The sequence below is a fragment of the Malaclemys terrapin genome, chromosome 3, assembly GCF_027887155.1.
Source record: "Malaclemys terrapin pileata isolate rMalTer1 chromosome 3, rMalTer1.hap1, whole genome shotgun sequence".
Taxonomy (NCBI): Eukaryota; Metazoa; Chordata; order Testudines; family Emydidae; genus Malaclemys; species Malaclemys terrapin.
This window is the reverse complement of record NC_071507.1, coordinates 96,109,069-96,134,468: the sequence shown is the minus strand read 5'-3', so window position 1 is coordinate 96,134,468 and position 25,400 is coordinate 96,109,069. Positions and strand designations below refer to the sequence as shown.

The following is a 25,400-nucleotide window of genomic DNA, read 5'->3' as shown; positions in this document are numbered from 1 at the left end:
TTCTGACTATAGGACTACTCATTGAAATTAATGGGAATAATCATGGTAGTAGAGTTAAGTACCCGCATATGTATTTGAAGGATCATTGCCTTATTTTAGCTCCACCAAGAATATCTACTGCCTTGAGCACCTTTTATTGAATGATTTTGTGCTGAGCCAGGCAGACTGCTAAGAGCACATAAAGTTTAGAAATGATCTAACTTCATTTTTAAAAATGTTGCTATTTAAGGATGTTTTTTTTTTTTAAATGTGACAATGTATGATAGAACTGCAAATTGAATAGCTCGTCAACAAGTGAGCTTTAAAAATAGGGTTACCATATTTAGTGCCTCCGAAAGGAGGACACTTTAAAGGGGCCCCAGCCCCGCCCCCAGCTCCGCCCCTGCGCCCGCCCCAACCCTGCCCCCTCCCCAAAGTCTCCGCCCCCTCCCCTGCTTCCCGCGAACATTTGAGTCGCGGGAAGCCTGAAGCAGGTAAGGGGGGGTGTGGGGGGGGGAGGAGGCGCGGCCCACCCCCGGCACCGCAGGTCTCCAGCCCGTCCCCCGAGCCCCCGGCCGGGCACCGCCGGCCGAGCCCCCGACCCGGCACCCAGTCCCCGGCCGGGCCCGGCACCGGGCCCCCCCCGAGCACCGCCGGCCGAGCCCCCGGCCCAGCACCCGGCCACCCCGAGCACCGCCGGCACCCGACCCGCCGGCCGAGCCCCCCGGTCCGGCCCGGCACCCGAGCCCCCGGCCCGGCACCCGGCCCCCCCCGAGCACTGCCGGCCGAGCCCCCGGCCCGGCCCCGGGCCCCCCCGAGCCCCCGGCCCGGCCCCGGGCCCCCCCGAGCACCGCCGGCCGAGCCCCCAGCCCGGCACTGCCAGCCAGGCCCCCCGAGCCCCCGGCCCCGCACCGGGCCCCCCCGAGCACCGCCGGCCGAGCCCCCGGCCCGGCCCGGCACCCGAGCCCCCGGCCCGGCACCCGGCCCCCCCGAGCACCGCCGGCCGAGCCCCCGGCCCAGCACCCGGCCCGGCACCCGGGCCGCCGGCCGAGCGGCCCGGCCCGGCCCCGGGCCCCCCCGAGCACCGCCGGCCGAGCCCCCGGCCCGGCACTGCCGGCCAGGCCCCCCGAGCCCCCGCCCCGGGCCCCCCCGAGCACCGCTGGCCGAGCCCCCGGCCCGGCACTGCCGGCCAGGCCCCCCGAGCCCCCGGCCCGGCACCGGGCCCCCCCGAGCACCGCCGTCCGAGCCCCTGAGCCCCCGGCCCGGCACCCGAGCCGCCGACCGCATGTCCGATTTTCCTGGACATGTCCGGCTTTTTGGGATTTCCCCCCGGACGGGGATTTGGAGCCCAAAAAGCCGGACATGTCCGGGAAAATCCGGACGTATGGTAACCCTATTTAAAAATCAAACGGGGGGGAGGGGGTATTGCAGTACATTCCTGTTACTTTGGTCAGTTGTTCAGACAGCTGGATCTGGCTATTTTAGCAATCTAATGTAGAATCAGTATAGAAGGAGTAAAAGAATGAGGCAAAATTAACTCTGGTGTTTTTGGGTCTGGTATGAGGAATCATTGGAATGGGTCTGGGTCTGGATTGAGGAATGTTGGGAATGATGGTGATTAGTAATGGAGAAGGATGTGGTTGCATCCTGCTTCCCCATTGAGAATAATTAAACTTGCTCTATCACCCAGTTATAGGCCACGAACCTTTTATTCATTCCGGTACTGTGACATATTCATTTTTCATTTCTGTGTGCTGTTTGTGGAAGAGTGTAGTAAAGTCTAATGATTTGCATTACACACAATAGAAAATAGTGTGCTGATTGTAGTTGGCTGCATCAGGAACTTCAAGGGTTTGTGTAATAGTCCGTGTGTATTTTAAGATTCTTAACTTGACATCTGTGTTTCACTTCGTTTTCTGTGGTGGGGTGTAAGGAAAGGATTAAAAAAAAACCTTGTTGCACATGATGTATTATAGTGACACGATAAAAGCAGAAACATTACATCAGTGAAAATCCTTTGTCTTGAGAATGAATAAATTGAAGGACCAATGAACTGAATAACCGGTTCTCTTTAGTTTTTTATATATGTGAGACACCACACTCATTATCTGTTTCATAATCCCAGAAGAGCCATGAATAGGTCCCTCAGAAACCTGACAGATGTAATAACTGCATGTGTTTGTCTCTGTACCTGTAGATATATGCAGAACTGAACTAATGAGACTCCCTCCAATCCTCTTGTTCTTACCCTTACTTTTGTCTTGGAAGTTCTCACTCATCTCCCAAAACTTTGACTTCATTTATGTCTAAACTATATAACAATTCCCAGTGGAATTAGAAACACTGTTGACTAAATTAGACATAACTGAACTAAATTGCAGCTCGGATCCCTTCAGAGAAATGAGGCAGTTAATGGGACTGGAAATTGAAATTAGTTTCTCTGAAGTACTAATTCAGTGGGACAGACTGCACTGACCCACAAAGTAAGGACTGTGAGAGAATACACTCATAAAAGAGCCTGTGCAACTTTCCCTGAAAAGAGGATCTGCTTTAAAAAGCGAACGTGTCATTTTATGTCCTTCTTTTTGTCTTTGCTATAATTATTACAAAAATATCTATATTCTAACATGAGACTAGTTTTTTCTCCTTTGTGGTGTGTGCTTTTGTTTTGTTTTAATTATTGTTTACAGAAGTAATTTTTTCTTTCTTTTTTCTTTTGTTAAGCAAAGCATTTTATTTGAAAATCTTAAAATTCAGCTCTCCTGGTAGGCAAGAAAATTAGTTAAGAACAATACATGTGACAACTTTAAGTCAAAAAGGAGGGGTTGGGGAGAGAGATCTGAGAAAAAGAGAGTAAGAGGAAAATATTGCACTGGAAGATGAGAGGAAAAGTAGGGGTACATTTAAAATCCAATCAACTTTAAAAACACCAAGTCCATCCTATACTGAGATTTCTTGTCAATTTCTAGTTGCTAGAATGATGCTCTGATTCTAAAGGATTTGAATAGCTGAGATGATAAGAATGAGAATTTCCCCTCACTGAAGTAAAAGTTACTATTAATCTTTCATTTATTCAGTCCTTCTCAAACTGGAGGATCTCAAAGCACTTTACAGATTTAAACTGATATATGCCAAAATCATTCAATGGCCAAAATTCAAAAGTATCTTTGGGGTGAAACATTGCAGCTGTTTATTAGTGTATGGTTGCACTACCCAGCAGCTTAGGATGGAATGGAAAAATATTTCCATTTGAAACTTCAGACTTTAAATTTAGGAAGTAAAATGTAATTACCAGATATGATTTTGGTTGAAACTCTGAATTAATACTGTTATTCTTGCAGAGATTGCCATGGATCATGAATAACCACATGAGGTCACCTCAGTTTTTTATTTTATCCAAAAGACAGCACTTTCAGCATCAGATTTCCCTGTTATCGCACAGTAATATTGGTTCTTCTTCAAGCGATTGTTCATGTCCATTCCAATAGGTGTGTATGATTGTCGGAAGTTTTTACCCTAGTGGTACCTGTCGGGTTGCCTGTGGAGCCCCCTGGAGTGACGCCTTTGTGGCGATGTATATACATCCCTGCCGACTCACCGCCTGCTCAGTTCCTTCTTAGTGCCAGTGATGGTCGTTGGAGCAACTGGTCTCTTGCTTTAGCAAGTGCTTCCTAGTGGTTTTCTCTGTATATAGCGGTTACCCTTCATCTTAGTTAGTTAGTCAGTTAGTTGTTAGTGTGTTTAAATTGGGGGGTTCCCCCCAATATTTTCCCCCATCACCGGGGCATGCCGTGGCCCCAAGGGTTTAAGCTATGCGATAGGTGTGGTAAGCCAATGCCCAGAGGGGATCCGCACGCTGCTTGTCTGAAGTGCCTGGGAGAGGGTCATTTTGCAAGACAAGTGCACCTTCTGCAGAGGCTTCTAGCCCAGAACTAAGAGGAGAGAGAGAAACTATCACCTCAAGCTCCTCTTGATGGAGCCGGCGCCCAGCAGCCTCAGTACACAGTGCAACTGTAAAGAAGAGACTAATGTTTAGCTATCTTTGTAAAGTGTTTTGAGAACTACAGATGAAAAATTACTAGGTAAGTACAGAGCATTATTGCTATCCACATTTTTCATCTGGAGTAACTCAGGTACAAAGGCTCTGTAATTAAATATGCATTTCTTCATACTGACAGTATATTCGTTAATTACATGGGCAGTGTAAAATTTATTATGCTGTTAACTAATAATTTTCTTAAGTGGTTGGGTGTTGTAAATTATACTGTAGGTGGCAACAGTGTTTTCACTTAGCAACCTTAACTTGGTTTTCAATTAAAGCTCTTTGGTTTTGGAATTGTGGAAATAATTGCATTACTTCTAGTAATCAGACATATCAGGGCAGTATTTCCTAAAGTGGGAAAACAAGATAGTAGAATTAAAAGCATATTTATCAAAAACATATCTGAGTATGACTTCAGGTGATAGAAGGAAAAAATATCTTCTGCATAATAGAACTATGTCTAAATATATGGCAGTTGAACATAGTTGATAGCTCATTCTAATGTTATGTAATCTTTTCACATTATAGGAGCATTAACAATGGGTACCTGCTGAAAAAAATGATATTAATTTGTTTTCCCAGCCCTTTCTCCAAACAGTCACAAACCAGAATTCAGAGTAGCAGCGTGTTAGTCTGTAGCCTCAAAAAAAAAAAAAAAAAAAAAAAAAACAACTCCCACCTTTTTATGTTCTCTGTATGTGTATATATATCTCCTTACTGTATATTCCATTCTATGCATCCGATGAAGTGGGCTGTAGCCCATGAAAGCTTATGCTCAAATAAATTGCAAAAAGAAGAACAGGAGTACTTGTGGCACCTTAGAGACTAACAAATTTATTAGAGCATAAGCTTTCGTGGACTACAGCCCACTTCTTTGGATGCATAGAATGGAATATACAGTAAGGAGTAAATTGGTTAGTCTCTAAGGTGCCATAAGTACTCTTGTTTTGTTTTGTTTTACAAACCAGAATGTGAGTGTTGTATGTAGTGTATCTTTAATTGATAGTAGTCTAGTGGTGTGAGTCAAGTAAAGAGAAAAACACTTTCCATTGTTTGGTGTGTTAATTAAAACCTTTTAAAAATGTACTTTAGTTCCACAAAAACAGAAGTGCCGAGATTTAGATTAACATCTTTGTAAAGGGCGTGTGCATGGTTTGTGGTGATTGTGGCTATGATTAATTTTATTTTATTTTGCTGAATCATGGGAGGATAGCCTGGACTCAGAGAGCAGTCTAGTAGATCCATTCAGCTGATTGGTAATCATAGGTTAGAGCAGTGGTTGTTGGGCTCAGGACCTATTTGTTAATTTTGATGATCTGTTGCTACCCAGCAAATAGCTTTTGTGCAAAAAACATCTACCTTACTAAATATTCTAAACCACAATATATAATACAGACTTTAATGTAATAAGTATGCAGGATGTACTATAGCAGAGGCTCCTGTCCAGCGAGGCTGGCTGGGCTCAGCTTTCCATTCCAGCCATTGTTACTTACGGGGTTGCAGCCATCACTTTGGTTTGGCCTGGCTCTCCTAACCTGGAAGGGCAGCCTAACCTGATTTGTGTAAGTGACATTGCGACCTGGTGCATAGGGTCTCATCATGACTTCACTCTGCCCCTCTGTCATGATGACAGGGAGACCAGCTAGGCCAAACAATGAGCAGTGCTGCAACCCCATGAATCAGATTGCAACACCCAGAGAGCCAAGCCCAGCCAGCCCTGCAGGACTGGAGCCGCAGGAGCCGCTGCCACAGAGTGGGTTCTGCAGCACCAGCCCTTTCTCCCCTCCACCACTAGGGTCCCCCTCTCTACTGAGGGTAGGACCTGACCCCTCTCCTCAGACCTGATCTCCTCCTTCCTCCCGGGCCTACCACACAACAAACACTTTGACACATTGAGGCAACCCAATTTTGGGTCGCAACACATGGGTTGAGAAACCATGGGTTAGAAGTTGGCAGTTCGGATCTTTACTTGTGATTCAAGCTTCATAGCGACAGCAGAAGAGCAGACTAAGAAAATACACTATTTTTTTAAAAAATGGATGGATCAGTGTATTATTCAAATGAACCTTAAACTTTCACTGCCAATTAAATTGTACTTTTGTTTTTTTGCCATGTTTTCTTTTTTTACTATGCCATGAGTGATTGTCTGAGAAGAATGTAGAACGTGTATAACGCTATCCTCTTCCAGGATTTTTGAAAATCCTTTTGCAGTGAGTTTTGTCTTTATACTAGTAAGCTATTTGCCACAATAAAATGATATCCACTGCAGGAACTGGATCACCTCAATTTACTTAACTAAAAATCTTATTCCATCAGACCTGCTGGTTTAAATGAGGGCAGCTGTGGATGTGGGGTTCACCACTGAATTCTGTCTGAAGTAACTCAGGTTTGCTTCAGAGAACACTGCAAGCCCTCTTAAGCTTTGGAATGGAGATGAGCTTGATAAGGCTTAAGTCTGTGAGGTAAAGGAGTTATATTGAGGCCCAAGTGTTTTGGTGAAGGGTTAGCTGCTGGTTTTGTTCTACCTGTAATTTGTGGCAAAGGTACCGATGACATATGATAGGTGCTTTTTTATATATTTGTAGGAATTCAAATTAAATAAATAAATATTCCATAATACTTTACAGGTGCCCTTCATGTAGGCGTCAAGAAATCTCCTCTTCTGAAAAAAAATCTTCTTTAATTTAATAGTTTAAAATAAACACTTACTAAGGCCAACTCTTGTAATTTTTCTGATCAGAGTATACCCTGGTCTCGCTACTGTACTTTCAGAGGCTTATAGCTCATTCTTCCATAAACAGTGCTTGGGCTGAAATTTTGCATTCCTTGGCCAGACTTTGGAGGACTTGGAATGTGAGGACACAGCTACAGCTCAGATTTCAACTTCTAGCTGTGATGTCTCATTTCCAGACAAAATGCTGCAGGAAAAAGAGGTCAGTGAGGACCTGTTATTTCTAATTCCAGCACAAAAAACATACTTTCCCTGGCACTTCCAATATATAACCAACGACAGTGCATAGTTTTATGTCATCTAAAACAAATTCAAATTCACAACAATGTCTCCGGCCGCATACTTTTCTATCTACAAATAAACAAATGGTAGATTTTGAGTGCACGTGTGTCTATAGAGAATATATCTTAATTTAGCTGTGATTGGAGTTAAGGTTGTGTGTTTGAGTGAGAAAAGAGGAAAAGGAAACTCAAGAGAGTTTGTGGTGGAGGTGAGGAGTCTGCAATATTTGAGTGTTATAATACATGAATTATTATTGCCTTGTGGTTTCCTTGAAATGTAGAGATGGTGGTAATTGAATTTTACTTTAAGTAGCCTTAATTCTGAGGGCCTAAAAATAAATGCATGTGCATGAGCGTAACTTTATTCATGAGTAGTCCTAGGGTTACCATATTCTGTGCCTCCAAATGGAGGACACTCCACGGCCCACGGCCCCGCCCCCAGCCCCGCCCACACCCCCGCCCCCTCCCCAAAGTCTCCGCCCCCTCCCCTGCTTCCCGCGAACATTTAATTCGCGGGAAGCCTGAAGCAGGTAAGGGGAATGTGGGGGGGAGGAGGCGCGGCCCAGGCTGGCCCCCCGGCGGCGCCAGCCTGGGTCGGCTCGGGCCCTGGGGTGCCGGCCCCGGCCCCCGGCCGACCACCCCCGGCCCGCCCAGCACTGCCGGCCCCCGGCGGCCCGGCGCATCCCCCAGCTCCCCGGCTCCCCGCGGGCCCAGCTCCCCGCGGGCTCGGCTCCCCGGCTGACCGGGCTCCCCGCGGGCCCGGCTCCCCGCCGGCCCGGCTGACCGGCTCCCCGCCGGCCCGGCTCCCCGCCGGCCCGGCTGACCGGCTCCCCGCCGGCCCGGCTGACCGGCTCCCCGCCGGCCCGGCTCCCCGCCGGCCCGGCTGACCGGCTCCCCGCCGGCCCGGCTGACCGGCTCCCCGCCGGCCCGGCTGACCGGCTCCCGGCCCGGCCCCGCGCCCCCGGCTCTCCCTCCGGCCCCGCGCCCAGCCTGGCACTGTGACCCTGGTTCCCGGCCCGGCACCATGCCCCCGGCCCCGCACCGCCGGCCCGGCCGAGCACCACCGAGCCCTCCCGATTTTCCCGGACATGCCCGGCTTTTGGGGATTTCCCCCCGGACGGGGATTTGAGCCCCCAAAAGCCGGACATGTCCGGGAAAATCCGGACGTATGGTAACCCTATATTGGAGCCAATGAGTCAACTCATTTATGTAAAGTTAAACATGTATATTTGTTTGATAATTAGGTCCTTGGTTACCAATTTTATTTATTTGTTATTTAATTTCAATTCTGAATGAATGGTCTGTACAAATGATATTTAGCAGAACAAATTTAAATTTATTCAAGCAAGCTTGGTACAAAGAAATTATGAAAACACCTTTTTAAAAGTATATAATATCCTTTGGTAGATTTTCATTCAAGAATCTCAAAGTACTTTACAAACATTAAGTCAATACTCCATCTTTATTACTGCCTTTAGTATGTTACAATGGAATTTAAAAGCCTAAATTAATTCTGTGTAGATGTGCAAAATGACCATATCAAAGTCTGCAGTTCCTCATACTCAGGAGTACTACTCATTCTAAGGGGCCTGTGTTTTACATTTGCAAACAAGAAAATGTGAGAATTGGGAATGTAATCTGAGTGTTGAACCCTTCTCTATTTCCCCTCTTCTATTTAATATCTGGTCTCAGCATGTAATGAAAACTGTGAAGCCAAATTATTCCATCTGTGGTATTATGCTACATTGGTATCCTTTTTCATAAATCTTGTAGCTGTGAAGGGCAGTTTTGAGAAGCCTTGGAACACCACCAGGTGGAATCAATTTGACTTAATTAAGGGCTTTTCAACAGACTACCATGAACCCTAATACACACTTTTTTTTATTGAGGAAGCCTAGAGTGTGTCAGTCAGAGACAAGGTGGGTGAAGCAATATCTTTTATTGGACCAGCTTCTGTTGGTGAAAGAGACAAGCTTTTGAGCTACACAGTGCTCTTAGCTCAAAAGCTTGTCTCTTTCGCCAGCAGAAGTTGATCCAATAAAAGATATTATTTCACCCACCTGGTCTCTCTCATATCCTCAGACCAGCGCAGCTACAACAACACTGCAAACAACAATGGAGCTTTCTCAGACAGAGGTTTGGCAAATAAGTGGGTCATTGAAATAAGAGGCAGACTTAACACCTTTACCAAGTGCTTTGTATGCTGATTTGAGATTCCATTGCAACAGGATATTTGTTAATCCAAAGAAATAAACCTTTCAATTCAAAAGCTTGTTTTAACTGGTTTGGGAAGGATTTTTATCATCCAAAGTGTTGTTCCTTTCTCCACCCAGTTTGGTGCTTCACACATCCAGAGATTATTTTGTTCTTTACTTTGTTTGAAAGGTGGCATTTAGCAAAGGACCCTTCATTTAATTAGCAGGTCTTCAATGTAGATGTCACATGAGTGTGACTAGGTATTGAAGGAAATTATATGTGACTAGGGGAATTTTAAACGTCTGCTTTATCTACAGGACAAACTGACAAAACAGGGGAGGTGTACACACCACAAAGCTACTTTTGGCGGCAAAACTCTGCTGTTACCTCACCCATTTTGTCTCTCTAATATCCTGGGATCTACACAGCTACAACACTGCAAACAACTTTTAAAACAGAAGCAGTTTGCAGTCACTAACCATATCTCAAAGCTCCATTTCTAAGGCCTTGTCTACACTACAAAATTTTGTCGGTAAAAGTTATGCTCCCGAAGCAGCCTGCTCTGCCTGCCTGCCTATGGTTCTATGATTCCCTCTGCGTTCTCTCACAGCCTCCTCAACTGCCGGGAGCCGCATCCTGAGCAGCTCTGTGAGCTCTCAGTGCTGAGGAATGTCAAAGCAGCACAGCAGTCTATTCCCCCTTCCGTCCCACCCCCCACCCCGGCCCCGCAGCACAGTCTGCCTGCCCCGCAGCACAGTCTGCCTGCCCCTGTATTCCTAGTGCAGGGCAACTGGAGCATTCCACATTAATGATTTAATCTTTGAAAGGGGAGGGGTGCATGCCTGCAGGGTAGCAGAGATCAAAACAGTGAGCAGAGCAGTCAGGGTTGGAATTGTGGGATACTGGGGGAGGCCAGTTATGTCGACAAAACAAGCAGCAGTGTCTACACTGACACTTTGACACTTTAACTTTGTTGCAAAAGCTTTATGCCTCTTGTTGAGGTGGCTTTATTTTATTTATTTTGGGCCAGCTTCTGTTGGTGAGAGAGACAGCTTTGGTGTGACCACCGTATGGAAGAAGTCAAGGACACTTAGGTTATGTCTACACTCAAGACCTTACTGTGGTACAGCTGTACCAGTGCAGCTGCGCCACTGTAAGATTGCTCTTGAAGCCACTCTATGCCGACAGGATGGAGAGCGACATAGCACTGTGCACACTACCACTTATGCCAGCAAAATGTATGTCGTGTTTTTTCACACCCTGAGCGACATAAGTTGATTCCGCCTGGTGGTGTTCCCAGGGTCCTGCCATTCATAGCTACAAGATTTTTATGAAGAAGCTCCCCGACCCCAAAGAATCTCCCTTGGCTGAAGGGAACAAGTCACTGACATGGAAGGCCAAGAAAAAAGCCAACAGAAGGCTGCCTCCAAACGATAGACTCAAGGAAGAACCTCAACTAATTGCCTAAGGACCTGCAAGGACCCTGGCTTCCTGACATTGCTCCACACCCCAGGATTGTGGCCCAACCCTTCCATATCCTGGGGACCATCAATCCACAATAGGGGTCTGGACAACTGACAGACCTGCAGTAAAAGAGCACCCTGGACAACCAGTTAGCTATAGCAAGACCATGAACTGCTAAATTTGGGGTTCTGATGTAGGTCAGGCCCTGGATAGACCCCCAGCCCCCTCTGAAACTCCTCATGCCATTGTGTAAGGTAAAAAGGTGTGCGGTGCAAGTGCTCTCTTGGTAGTGGATATTGATTCTAGTAACCAAGATTCCATAGGGCTGGTGGCATCTGCTCTAGCACTGCCGTGGCTTCCGGTGCTAGTGCTCTGAATCAATCATTGACTTGCAACTAAGGGTATGTTTACACTAGCAAGTTTCTGTGCCACAAGTTATACCACTTTTATTAAAACACTGGAATTAAACCGCTGTTGCGTGTCCACACTGCTCCTTGTGACACTGGAGCGCATCCAAATTAGCAGCTCTTGCAATGGCAAAGACAGCAGTGCATTGTGGTAACTATCCCACTGTGTAACTGGCCACAGGGTGCTTTGGGAAGGGTTTGCAATGCCTCATGGGGCAGGCACAGCATCACATGATGCAGGTTTCCCAATCCTATTGTTGCATGGGCATCCTACTACATTGCCAGCTGCTTTTCAACTGAAGTTGGAAGGGGCAGGGGAATGTGTGATAGGGAGTGTGGCGGGGGGGGGGGGGGGGAAGGAAGAGAGACAATGTGTTCTGGAGGACAGAGAGTGTGCCAGCATGCTGTCTTGTAAGTTCAGACTGCGGCAGGAAGCAACCAGTCCTGGGGGCGGGGGAGGGAGAAAGCCCGACATCAGCTCCCGACACACCCACACATACCTTCTGTGTTCATGGGACAGCTCCGGAGGCCAATTACAGCCCTGGAGCCTCTGCACAAATAGCCTTATGATTCTTGTCGAGGTGGTTTTTTTGCAGCGCTGCGACTCAGGAGTTTCTACGTACAAAGTGGCTTGGCAGTGTGTACACGTCTGCAGTTTGAGCACAAAAAGCTGCTTTACTGCGCAAAAACTTGCCAGTTTAGACAAGCCCTGAGAGAACATCCGCTATGCCGTTGTTAACCTCAGGCACGTGCTTGGCGGTGAAATGAATATTGCATGAATGTTTCTGTTTGGTGGTGTTAATTGTTAAACATCTCTACACCGAAGAGAGAGTGCTTAAGGATTCCATGCAGGTGGGGTCACTACTTCCCCTCCCTATGAAGGGCTGCTGTGCCCCATGCTAGGAAGGCAAATCTCTCACTTTCACAGGTGGCGGGGAAGACATGAGCAAAAATAAGCCCTGGTGTCCTGTCCTTAAATCCAGCAAGAGTGGAGTTATATGCATTCCAGCTGCTGTCAGGGAGTACAGAGGAGACAGACTGAGACAAGTCTCTGCTGAGGTCACAATGTGCACATTTGACAAGCATGGACCATTTGGAGCAAGTAGGACTCCATTTCTGGGGTGGTTCTGCTCATTCAGCACCCTAACTGCACTCCCCGTGCTCACTTGAGGGCACACAAGGAGAGAGTAGGAAAAAATTCCAAAGTTGAGCCATTTCCACCATTTAGGTATCTAGTAATGAGTGTTCAGTTCATCTAGCAAATGACTGGTGCATTCACACAGTAGCCAGGTCCATGAAACACCCATCTGACTGGAAGAATTCTTCACTGGCACTGACTGATGTACTTGAGCAGGAATGGTATGCAAGGACAGAGATAGATATACTGAAAGTCATTATTAAGGCATAGTCTAATAATCCAGGCATTGGCTACAGAATGGGGAAGCTTCCACCTACACTAATGCCTTGCCTTGATGCTACAGTTAGGACATGGGGCTCAAATTCTCCCATTTAACAGACCAGACTGCAGCCCAGCAAAGCTGAAGCCTGCATCATGCTTTGGTGACACGTTCAGTCTCATGAGCACTGAGGGACAGAGGTACATCAGGGGCTACCATATTTATCCATATTCACAGAATGGCTGAAATTCTAATGTAGAGGCAGCTCCTAACGTGACAAGCAGAGTCACTTTGGCTCTATAAGCAAGGGTTCATTGGAGGGGGATGTCTCTGCTGAGACACTCACTACCTGCTTAAACTAAGCTCACAATCAGATCAGTTCTGCAGAGTCTCACATACAAGCTCCTTCCCGCCAGTGTTTGCTCAATGGATGATTATCACAGGGCTTTTCTAACATCTTTCACTAGATAATCTATTCATACCTCTATTGTCTTGGTTTCCATTGGCAGGTGAGGCTCAGCAAGGTGAGGGAGTAGTCATTTGCCTTCCAATTGCAAATGATTGTTCTCCTTCAGCTTGTACATTAGAATTTAAAAGGCTGCATTCTCCTGGACAAAGATTCTTGCACTTCAGGGGGGAGGAACAGAGATAATGAGTATGTTCAGGAGTGGAAATGTCCCATCTTTGGAGTGAGACACATGATACAGTCTCCACAGTCTAAGGTCCTAACCACAATAAGGAAGTTTGCCCTAGTGTAATTATGTAAATGTGCAAATCCCATAACTAAAGTGCATCAGTCTGAAGCAGTGCTTTAATCCATTAAACTGCTGTAGGAAAGGACCGTGAGTCTATATTTGGAGTGGAAATGGACACTTCCGAATAAGTGTCTGATTAAAACAATCTTGTTGCCCACATCTCATCACCAGCAATATTAACACGAGACATACTACCTATGGCCCATGATGGAAGGTTTCCATTTTCACATCCAAAGTTTCTATGTTGTACTTATGTATAGGCTACAAGCATTCCTAGTGTCTCACAGGAGATTAGGGAGAGACCACAAGCACAGACAAATGCACAAATAGAAAGGGGATCTGTACCAGGAGCAAAAACCAAGCCAGGGAGCCTCCAGATCAGGACGATCAGCCCAGCAACCACACTGCCCTGCTGGAGCAATAACGGGCCCATGGTAAGAACCAACTAAATTAGCACAGAAAGACAGAGTTACCAGGTAAAATCCACCCCACAGGTAAGGGGCAGACTGGGCTCACTCACACATCCAACAGCAGCTGCCACCAACTCAAGTCCTGCAGACCGTCATGGGCATGGCCCATAGCCTGAGGCAGCCAGAAATCTCCGCCTGGGATCTGCCCAGGTCATGGGACTTAGCCCTGCCCTCCCAAGGAATTCCTAACCCCACAGCCTCCCCGAGACCTGGGAGCACACAGGAGAGGGGAGGCATCCTTTACCTTGCCGCCAGAGTTGGCCCACAGCAGCTTTGCACGGGGTACCACAAAAGTGAACCACTCTGGGATAAAGTGATTCAAGCACAGTCCCACCAGCTTGCATGCCTGCTGGCCCACATGCAGCATCAGGAGGCAGAGCCCAGGGAGATTGTCCCACTGAGTCCTCATCTGGATGGGCACAGCAGGGAGGGGGGGGGGGGAACAAGCAAACAGGACATGTTTCTGAGTACCTAGCTCTGATCATGGCTCCAAATCTTGTGCCAAATCCCATGAGATCTTTTGGCTCCAAATCCTGCGCTGAATCCTGCAAGATCTCAAGCCTACCCCAGAAGTCCCATGGAGGCTAGAAATCCCACTGGACCTGGCCCATCCTGTTCTTTGTACCATCTCCCATTGTGGGAGCTACCAAAACACAATCCTTGCCAGGCAGAGGGGCTCTCTTTGAGCTTACACAGAGCTCTTCAAGAGATACAATCAACTGGATATTTAGTTAATTTCAAAAAAATTAGTTAAAAGTTTCAGGTACTATCCTAAATCTCTCTGCCAATTTTTGTGCTTTTTAATAAATTTATTTCATTTTTTTTAAATCCCTCTTACTGTGGAAGACCCACAAAACAGGTTAAATTGCCTATATACAAAATACTGTACAAATTAAAGAAGCTGAAATATGGAGATTTTTTTTCTTTAATTGTGCCATTATAGTAATTTTAGGTGTTATTTGTAATGAGCAATATTGGGGAAAACATTTCATGCAGAAATATGACTGAGTGACCTTTTACTTTTATATTCATTCACTTGTAATTTGTTCCTAGACAAAGGTAACATATGTTAATTGCCTTATGCTTAATTAAAAATCAAGCTGTAAACCTAGTTAGAAAGAATACACAGCTTTGGTCATTTACAGTATTCTAGTCCTTGAACTGGTGGATACGCAGTTACATGCCGCTATGTGTATCCTGCGTATCATCTCTGGCACCCTGCGTCCAACTCCACTCCTCAGTTCTGAGCAATATTGCTCCTCCTCATATCAGACGAGAGGTTGCCCCTGGCAAGTACTGGAGAAAGTATGCACCAACTGAAGCCTGCCGCTGCACAATAACCTTTTAAAACCACCAGCTGCATGTTTGCCGTCACATCACCCATTATGGTCTCATCCTCCACGCCAGGATGTTAGGGTGGAAACACTTTGGGGAGAGGAATGGGATATCTGTTATAATCCCCAACCAGTTCCTCATTGCTCGCCTGGTTTTGACCTGCCCCGGTACCAATGGTCCCTGTTGAACAGGTTCGGGACCAGGCAAGGTCTCTGTGCAGCCAACCAGTATTGCTGGGGCCTTTGTGACAGCCCTTTGTGTAGCTGTGGCGCGACACAGCCGATGACGCACATTGTCGATGAATGCCTGCTGACTAGGTTCAGCAGTGGCCTAGAAGAACTGCATCACACCACTGAACATGCCATCGCTGGGCTAGACGACTATGCACACGCTAAATAAATAAATTCCTTGAAGCAATATAAATATTTTTTTCAGAGAGGTATAGTCTATATACATGACTGGGAACCGAGCGCTCCTGTTCTAATCCTGGATCTGACACAAAGTCCCTCGTGGGACTTCCCTACAGTAGGAAATTGGGCCCCAATCTTGCAAACACTTAAGCCCATGCCTAATTTGACTACGAGTTGTCTCACTGATTTCAGTTGGAATGGTTACAGTAGTAAAGTTAAGTACCTTAAACATGTAGCAACAGTGAAAGTTGTTATGTAGACATGGGTATTCTTGCTACCACTGTGTCATCTAGACTTGCTCTGAGTGTGGTTAGATGAGCTGGTGGAATGAACACTCTGCCACCAGTGGAGCTGCCTGCCCCAGTTGCAGTGTAGTGGTTGAGGTTTCCCAAAAACTGCAGTGTAGACTCCATTGACATCTTGCCTTGGGTTAGTTTTCCTCGTTTACTCAACTGCAAAATGGGGATGATGAATGGGCATTGTGCAACAAGCTGGGTCTAAACTCTGTAGTAAAGCACCTTCGTTTCTCTGGTACTTCAGTGCTAAATTTAAAAAATGGAAGGTTTAGCTGACTGATTTAAATATGAAACTGAATAATACAAATATATTGTATGTTATTTTAGTTTATTTTACTCTGCCCCAAAATTTCCATGGTCAATATACCTCATGTATTTGAATTGACAAGTCAAATCTCCATTGTTGATGTTTAAGGCTACATTTTAGTCACGGGTATTTTAGTAAAAGCCATGGACAGGTCATGGGCAGTAAACAAAAATTCATGGCCCATGATCTGTCCATGACTTATACTATATACCCCTAACTAAAACTTGGGTGCTCTGGGGTAGGGTGAGGCCCAGGGGTGCTGCAGGTATTCAGGGGTAGGAGGCTGGGAGTGCCATGGATGCTTTGGGGGCATGGGGTGGGGACAGGCCTGCTGCTGGGGCGGGGGGAAGGGGCGGGCAGCAGCGCATAACCCGGGACCCCTGCTGCTGCTGCTGAGTAGGGGTTGGTGGGGCTGGCAGGCTCCCTACCCGGCTCTGCACCTCCACGGAAGCAGTGACACATCCCTCGGCTCGTAGGTGGAAGCGTGGCCAGGGGGGTCCATGTGCTGCCCCAAGTGCCAGCTCCGCAGATCTCATTGGCTAGGAACTGCAGCCACTGGGAGCTGCGGGGGCAGTGCCTGTGGGTGGAGGCAGTGCGCAGAGCTAGGAGCTAAGGGAGGGACATGTCACCGCTTCTGGGGAATCCCCCCAAGGTAAGTGCTGCCCAGAACCCTCACCCCTTCCCATGCCCCAGCCCTGAGCCCCCTCCCACATCCAAATTCCTGTGGATGCTAGGGGGCAATGGAACGAGATTGCCCCAGCAGTGCAGGCTGGCTGGGGGTGGGGATGCCCAAGCTGCTCAGGCGGCCCCCCGGTGAGCTGCACCAGCCGCTGCAGAAGACCTGGAAAGTCATGGAATCTGTGACCTCCCTGACAGACTCACAGCCTTTTTGATGTTGTCTGGGAGAAGGAGAAACAGCTGGTTTAGGCATGTTGGCAAGGATCAGTTGGAGCTTTTATAATCCTGGAAGGTGTGAGAGTGGTTTTCATTTTGGATACATAGCGATTGGTTGGGGCTTAAGGGTTTTTGTTTTTTTTTTTGGGGGGGGGGGGTGTCGTGACAATCTTGAAGAAAGGGCTTGAACTCCTAGATCACCTCCCAAAAGTTGCTTCCCCAACAGCTGACATGGCAACAACGTTGTTGACATTTTAAATGATCATTGATCTCCAGAGCTAACCCCCTACATTCCCTGAACTGAATGCTGAAAATCAATCTCTGAGCTACTGTTTCAGGCTGTTTGTAGACCCAGGAAGATACCACTGCATCAGTCAGATTCAGTTCACATTCAGGAGTTTTTCTTCTCAATCATAAGTACTAGAATCTTAAATTATTTCTTAAATACAAGGTTAGATTCTGCTGCACAATTCTGTGGCAAGATTGTGGGTTCTTCAGTAAATCCTATGCAGCAGACTAACAAAATATATGATCCCAGATACCTACTTCTCTCACAGAGGTGCTTTGGTGATTGAATGATTTATTAAAGTTTAATATTAATATCTTTAAAAAAGAACAGCGCTATGTAAGTGTCTAGTACTTCTATTTCCCCAAATCCATATGTATATAAAAATGAATTTGAATGTGAAACTATTTCTAGGAGAAGTGGTGAATTTTTTTTATTATGTGAAAGAAGAGAAGGAATGATACTTTGAGCTTGAAAATTATAATTCATTTTATCCTTATCCCTCTCTTTTTTTTCCCCTTCCACCCCACCCTTGTCAATACAGCTTTTACAGAAGAATGGACAGATATCCAACATTAATGGTATAGCAGAAGAGCAAGTGGAGCTAAACCTCCAGCCAGGGGAGCTGAATGAACAGCAGACAGAAACATTTGTAACAGATGGTAAGTAAAAGTCTACAGTGAATGGACTAGGTTACAGAGCATTGAGGATAGCTTGACGGACTGGGAAATAAAATAAGAATCTACTAGCCATTTCCTATGGAGCACTGAGTTCTGGTTTTGTATCACCAGTATTTTTAGGGGTGGTATTGTCACTTCAGGGCACATTGTCACAATGGCTTTTCCTTCACCAGATAACGAATCCTATTACAAATGGAATCTGTGAAAATTTCCCAAGCATCATGTTTCAGGAGTGGTTTTTCTCCACTTCCACAAAGAGCACTCTAATCAATCCTTGCAGTTGCACTGTCTCTGATTGCCTTTCCCACAGTACCCGGAACAGCTCTTGACTCAGTGGATTGAGGTAAATTGGGCAAAATATTCTGGGAGATTAAGGGGTTCAACTTCCATAACCTGGTAAGAATCACAGCCATTTCTACAACCTACTCTCACAGTAGAGGCCAAGTTGGACAGTCTGGTAAGAGGCAAGCTAGCACATCTGAAGGCACGTTTGCTTGTTATGTTTGTTAGCTGGCTATGTTGTAGTCCAGGGGGAGCTACAACATATATATCATATGTGTTACCAGGCATCTTAATGGGGCTTTTCAGTCTTTTTCAGCTAATACAATTGAAAAAGACACACTTTTTGCCTGTCAAGACAGGCCTGAGAGAGTGCAGATTCTAATTTCCAGCATTGTATTATTTAATAACACAGAGGAGGATCATAGGACAGGGCTGTGTTTCCAAGTGCTCTGAGTTACTGCATTTGCGAGATTTTTATTAAAGTTGCAATGTTTATTTTCACATAACTGCTTTACATAGAGCCTAGTTACAGCTATGTCTGAAAGCCTGTACATGTAGGGCTGGGCTTTGTATCACAGGATTTGTGTTAGTTGCTATCTGGTTAGAAAGAAGGATGCAGTGCCAAAAAATCTTGGCCTATGTCTACACTGCAACACAGTGTGGACTACGGGGGCGTGAATTGCAGGGCGCACCAAAGGGCTGGACACTAACTGCCCCGTGTGGATGCGCTGGCACAAACTAAATGGTATCCAGTTTGTGTTAAAACAGGCACCATGTAAGCAAGACCTTAATAGCTCTAAAGAAAGTCCTCAAATCAGGGCATAGTAAATCAGATTTTTTCCACTCAGCTGGAGGAAGCACTGTCAGTTTGCTTCTCTTGAAGCTAGAAGTTTGTGCTGCCTGGGCATACATGCTCCTTTCATGGGAAAGAAACTCCTGCATACTTATCCATCAGTTCCATTAATAGCAAGAAGCTTTTCCAAAGTGAGGAGAGGCAAGAGTGTGACAGTCTCTTAGACCCCTTTTGACTCTAGGAATATTCTTCTTCAGGCTGCACGTAATAGTGAACACTCATCAGATTAATGATGTAACCACAAAGGAGCTCTCTCGCAGTTAGGGCCAACTTGTCCTGTGGCACTTCCTTCTGAACACCTGGTTACTGAGGAGTGTAAGCTCTAGAGGCAAGATTTCAGAATTTCTGCCTTGTGTCTGCTTGCATCTTGGAGGAAGTCTGCTTATGGATATTTCAGCCATAAGGAGAAAGGCTTTATGGTATGGTATACTCGAGGCCATGTATTCCTTTAACTATATCTAGGCTTGGCAGATTTTTTTTCCCCCCTAATTTTGATAATTAATATCAACTTTCATTTGTAAGATGTTTCACATTGTTTAACATTTTTTTTTCATTTTTTAAACTATTTTTATTTTTACAGTTGCTGGAAATTAAGGGGGGATAAGGTTGGGATTAGGGCTAAGGCAGCACTGAGAAGAGGGCTGGAGACAGCTTCTTGCACAGCCAAGGGGCCCAAGACACCAAGGTGCAAGGTGTGGGGAAGGCTGCAGTCCTGGATCCGCAGAGCAGAGGCCCTGTGCCAGGACTGCAAAGAGGAGGAAGAGTACTTTTTACAATATTCTTCTCATCCCCAACACTCTCCAACTTTTGCTTGTCTACACTGGCACTTTACAGTGCTGCAGCTTTCTCACTCAGGGGTGTGAAAAAACAGTGCTGTAAAGTGCCAGTGTAGCCAGTGCACCACCACTGGGAACCGCGCTCCCATGTATCTGGTAACTATTCCCCTCGTGGAGGTGGTTTATTTAGAGCTCTCCCAGCGCTATGTCGCGACTACACCAGCCAGGTTAAAGCGGTGCCGTGGCAGTGCTTTAATGTTGCTAGTGAAGACATGTCCTAATATTACCTGGGCCAGTCTCAATGTAATCTTTCAAACAAACAAACGCCTTTGTTTGCTTAACATTTTCAGTGATTTCATGTCCACACATGAAGACGAACCCTGTTGATAGTGACTTTGACACCCAAAGTGAGCAAGTGGCAGTCTGTAAGGACTGATAAACTTGATATACAGTTGAATCTTCTCCCAATGGGGCATCCACTTGATCTGGCTAGCAGTTTTTTAATTTCTGTCTCTTCAGCAGGTTGTCATGTCAATCACAGAAGCTCCTATCTCCATTTAGATAATATGGAAAGGTCTTGAAGATTACACTTTGAAGTATACTAAAATTTTTAGGAAATCTACCTCGTTGCGGTCCCTGGCCACCAACTTTCTGGGCATTATTGCCCTCTGATACACCAATATCATAAGGAGATAGCAAATTACTTTCTTTACTGTTATAATTAGGGCTGTCGATTAATTGCAATTAAGTCACATGATTAACTCTAAAGTTAATTGTGATTAAAAAAATTAATCGCGATTAATCGTAGTTTTAATCACACTGTTAAAAAATAGAATACTAATTGAAATTTGTTAACTATTGGAAGTTTTTCTACATTTTCAAATATTGATTTAAATTACAACACAAAGTATACAGTGCTCAATTTATATTATTATTTTTATTACAAATATTTGCACTGTAAAAATGATAAACAAAAGAAACAGTATTTTTCAATTCACCTTATACAAGTACCATAATGCAATATCTTTTTGTCGTGAAAATGCAACTTACAAATGTAGATATTTTTGTTGTTACATAACTGTACTCAAAAGCAAAACAATGTAAAACAACAATTGGCAACCTGCGGCCCGCACGTGGCCCATCAGGGTAATCCGCTGGTGGGTCGCAAGACACTTTGTTTACCGTAACTGTCTGCAGGCATGGCCGCCTGCAGCTCCCAGTGGCCATGGTTCGCCGTTCCCAGCCAATCCACGTTGCCCACCACTGATGTAAAACTTTAGAGCCTACAAGTGCACTCAGTCCTACTTCTTATTCAACCAATTGCTAAGACAAACAAGATAATGCTGCTGGCTTCTTACCTGAAAGTGAGAACAGGCGTTCACATGGCACTTTTGTAGTCGGCATTGCAAGGTATTTACATGCCAGATATGCTAAACATTCATACGCCCCTTCATGCTTCAGCTACCATTCCAGAGGACATGCTTCCATGCTGATGACACTCGTTAAAAAAATAATGTATTAAATTTTGATTGAACTCCTTGGGGGAGAATAGTATGTCTCCTGCTCTGTTTTACCTGCATTCTGCCATGTATTTCATATTATAGCAGTCTCGGATGATGACCCAGCACCTGTTGTTCGTTTTAAGAACACTTTCACTGCAGATTTGACAAAATGGAAAGAAGGTACCAATGTGAGATTTCTAAAGGTTGCTATAGCTCTCGACCCAAGATTTAAGAATCTGAAGTGCCTTCCAAAATAGGAGAGGGAGGAGGTGTGAAGCATGTTTTCAGAAGTCTTAAAAGAGCAACACTCTGATGTGGAAACGTCAGAACTTGAACCATCAAAAAAGAAAATCAACCTTCTGCTGGTGGCATCTGACTCAGATGATGAAAGTGAACATATGTCAGTCTGCACTGCTTTGGATCGTTATCAAGCAGAACCTGTCATCAGCATGGACGCATGTCCTCTGGAATGGTGGTTGAAGATGAAGGGACATACAAATCTTTAGTGCATCTGGCATGTAAATATCTTGCAATGCCGGCTACAACAGTGCCATACGAACGTCTGTTCTCACTTTCAGGTGACATTGTAAACAAGAAGAGGGCAGCATTATCTCCTGCAAATGTAAATAAAATTGTTTGTCTGAGTGACTGGCTGAACAAGAAGTAGGACTGAGTGGACTTGTAGGCTCTAAAGTTTTACATTGTTTTATTTTTGAATGCAGTTATTTTTTGTACATAATTCTACATTTGTAAATTCAACTTTCATGATATAGAGATTGCACTACAGTACTTGTATTAGGCAAATTGAAAAATACAATTTCTTTTGTTTTTTACAGCACAAATATTTGTAATAAAAAAATAAATATAAAGTGACCACTGTACACTTTTTATTCTGTGTTGCAATTGAAATCAATATATTTGAAATTGTTGAAAACATCCACAAATATTTAAATAAATGGTATTTTATTACTGTTTAACAGTGAGATTAATTAGGATTAATTTTTTTAATCATGATTAATTTTTTTAAACACTTGACAGCCCTAGTTATAATCAGTGGGACCACAACTGAAGGTCATATCATGCCTTTCATTCTGAAGTGGGATTAGTAAAATTAGTAATCTCGAATCATAAATAGCTTCATTGTCTCTGCCTCGTGCTTTTACAAAGAGCTATTACTTGCTTTCAGTCTCTGAGCATGAGTCCAAGCCCAGTATATATGTGTCTGTTACATGTTCTGGGACAAAAGTTCTAAATTCTCTCACCACTTAGCCTTTAGCTGTTGTTCCCAGGGCCTCTTTATATTAGAGGCTAAAATTGGAAAGTTTGTGTGGCTAGGCACAATCCTGGAGGCTTACTCAGTTCTGGGTTCATGGGAGATACTGTGTTTCTCCTTCTGTACGCATATAGAAATAAGGATGTGTATCAAGGCAATACATTTGGAGACAAGTAGTCACTGTTTGTAAGTAACCACTTCTTACATTCTACATAAAATTTATGAAAGCAAGGATGGATTGTTTAACAGATGTAGACTGAAGAGGTTTCAAACATTGGTGCTGATTATATGTAGCCAGACATGCACCAAAGGTCTGTTATGCCACTCTCAGTACCAGGCATGTTACCCTTAAAGGTAATCTACATACTTATTTTGGATGGTTTGGTTTTCATGAGTTGCTAGTTACTGTATGTCTCAATGTATTTTGATGGATAATATACATTAATTTATGAGTAATGTTACTCAAATGCTTATGTGTAAATACAGTAGATTCTGCAGGTGACAATAGTTAGGATATACTATCCTCTAGGGAATGTTAGGCTCTCATTTTCTGCTTAATGAGTTTGATTTGAAGGTTAATAAATTCATTTTGTTTCCATATCATTGCCAGTATGACTATGCTCACTATCACTGTTCTTAATGTCATGTAAGATCAATTTGTCACATAACATCATGACAAAGAGATAGAAAAGCAATTTTATTTAACAACAAACAAGCAGCCTGGCTGCAATAACTATGTCTGGCAGCACCAGACCAAAACCAATGTAAACAAAAAACATACATAGTCCATCCACTGTCAAGCACTGTGAAGAGTGGAAATGTGCTATATTTTGGTTTATGTTCTCCTGGTCGTAGCTATGGTTTAACTGTACAACGGGGAGGAGAAAATGGGACAATCTAATACATGTTGAGGCTGTTCTGTGATGTGCCACTATGAATCTGCCTGTGTGTATGAGGAGGGCCATTCTGAGGTACTTGAGGATGGCACGTAGTCTGCATGAGCTATCTCATGGTCTCCCTACAAAGATCTGTTGCCTCATGGTTCCCTTTATGGCTCAAAGATCTTATCTCTGTATCAGCCCTGAAGGCTTATAAGCAGCATTATCCTCTTTGAATTTGTCTCTTCAGGTCCATTTAATATACTGATCATTGTTCTCATTTCCTTTTGCAATTCCACTGAGATGTCACCCATGTTTCTGTGCTGGTTCCCCCTTATCTTGCCAAATGCTCTGCCCCTTTAGCTACTGGACTGCTGCTCACTTATCTGGCCTGTGATGGACCAACATTTCTGGGTTCCTTCTCCTAGTACTGGTGGGGTCTGAAAAGGAAAAAAACAAAGCAAAAGCTTGAAAGTAATATTAATGCATGTTGCATTGCTTTTTCAGCTGCATACTTCTTTTTCCTTCAAAGGAGTCTTAATGGTTGCAATTCTCAGTCGCTGAGGCTACTTTGTACAGCCCCCCCCCCCCTTTTCTTTTTTTTTTTTTTTTTTTTGGAAAAATGAAGCAGCAATATCAAAATGCTGTCCTTAACCAGTGTTTATTTTAGAACTTTACAACTGGCTGTGGGTCAGAACAAATAGTCTATGATAAGGCTACTTGTTGAAGGCATCAAGACCCACATGAACACCCAACAGAGGCCATCTGAAAAATGTTTCTTCTAAAGCTATGTCTACGCTGCACACCTCTTGCAGTGGTGTGTAGGGTATGTGTAGCTATATACCTTATTGAAAAGCAGGCTGCATCCTCACTGTTGTGTGTAGCTATGCATCAGTGAAAGGCTCTGGTAGGTGGGAGGAAGCAGGGAAAGACTCCTGCAACAGGGAGCTTCTGGAGCCTTTCCCATCCACAGGGAAGGACTCCTGCAGCCAGAAGTTGCTGGTTCTGGCAGCTCCCTGTTGCAAGAGTCTTTCCCTGCAGTGAAGAAAGACTTTGAAAACTCCCAGTGGCAGGGAAATTTTCCAGCACCTGGGAGGCAGTGGACCGCTAAACTGATAAAAATACCAGGGAGGCACTGAAAAAAATCTGCCAACATACAAACAAACAAGGCTTCTTACAGCAAAAAAAAGGAAAAGTTGCTGTAAGAAGCCTTGTTTGTTTGTTTGTATGTTGGCAGATTTTTTTCTTGTTTTTCACTTTAAAAATATAAAAATAAAAACCGTTTGTTATAGGGCAGGGATGAATTTCCACCGTGGGTCTGCATCTGTGGCCTCTTCACTGCTTAAAAAAATATATATATTTTTTAACCTTGGGGTAATTAACCCATGTGAGTTATCCTAATGAAGACCAAACACTTTAGTTTCACCATGGATCAAGGTCAACCCCGGTGTGGGAGCAGTGCTGAACTTGCCTAGTTTACTTCACAACCTTGTCTTCGCCATGTTTTTACCTCAAGATAGCTCTCATGCATTAGTTGTCCCAAGATAAAAAAAAAAAAAACAAAAAACTTTTTTAGCAGCAAAGACGAGGCCTGTGACAGCTACCTGAGGTTCTGTCCTTTTTTTGTCCTACATTTTGGCAACACTGGCATAGAATTCTGACTCTGAATGCAGAAGTCTCCAAGTGATGGTTAGTCTGGGAAAAACTGTATCACCACAGCAAAAAAAAATAAAGGTTTTAATTTTAAGACAAACCTTTTAATTGACCTGACAGGATTATGTTCATGGATGCTCAGTCATGACAAATTCATAGGTAACCCCATGTTTTTAAAAAACAAACCTGCAGCACAATGGCATGTGTTTAACATCAGTAATTGATTTTCTTTGGAATATGTATTATGCTGTGG

At 44.7% G+C, this 25,400-nt stretch overlaps 1 protein-coding gene across 1 annotated transcript in view; it reads left to right on the top strand.

The window, feature by feature from the left end:
* The window catches only part of AKAP12 (A-kinase anchoring protein 12), a 128,375-nt gene that overhangs the window by 53,667 nt on the left and 49,308 nt on the right, over positions 1–25,400 (top strand). Inside the window, exon 2 of the mRNA XM_054021717.1 lies at positions 17,795–17,912. Coding sequence (XP_053877692.1) covers positions 17,795–17,912 — 118 coding nt within the window. The remainder of the gene's footprint in view (positions 1–17,794; positions 17,913–25,400) is intronic.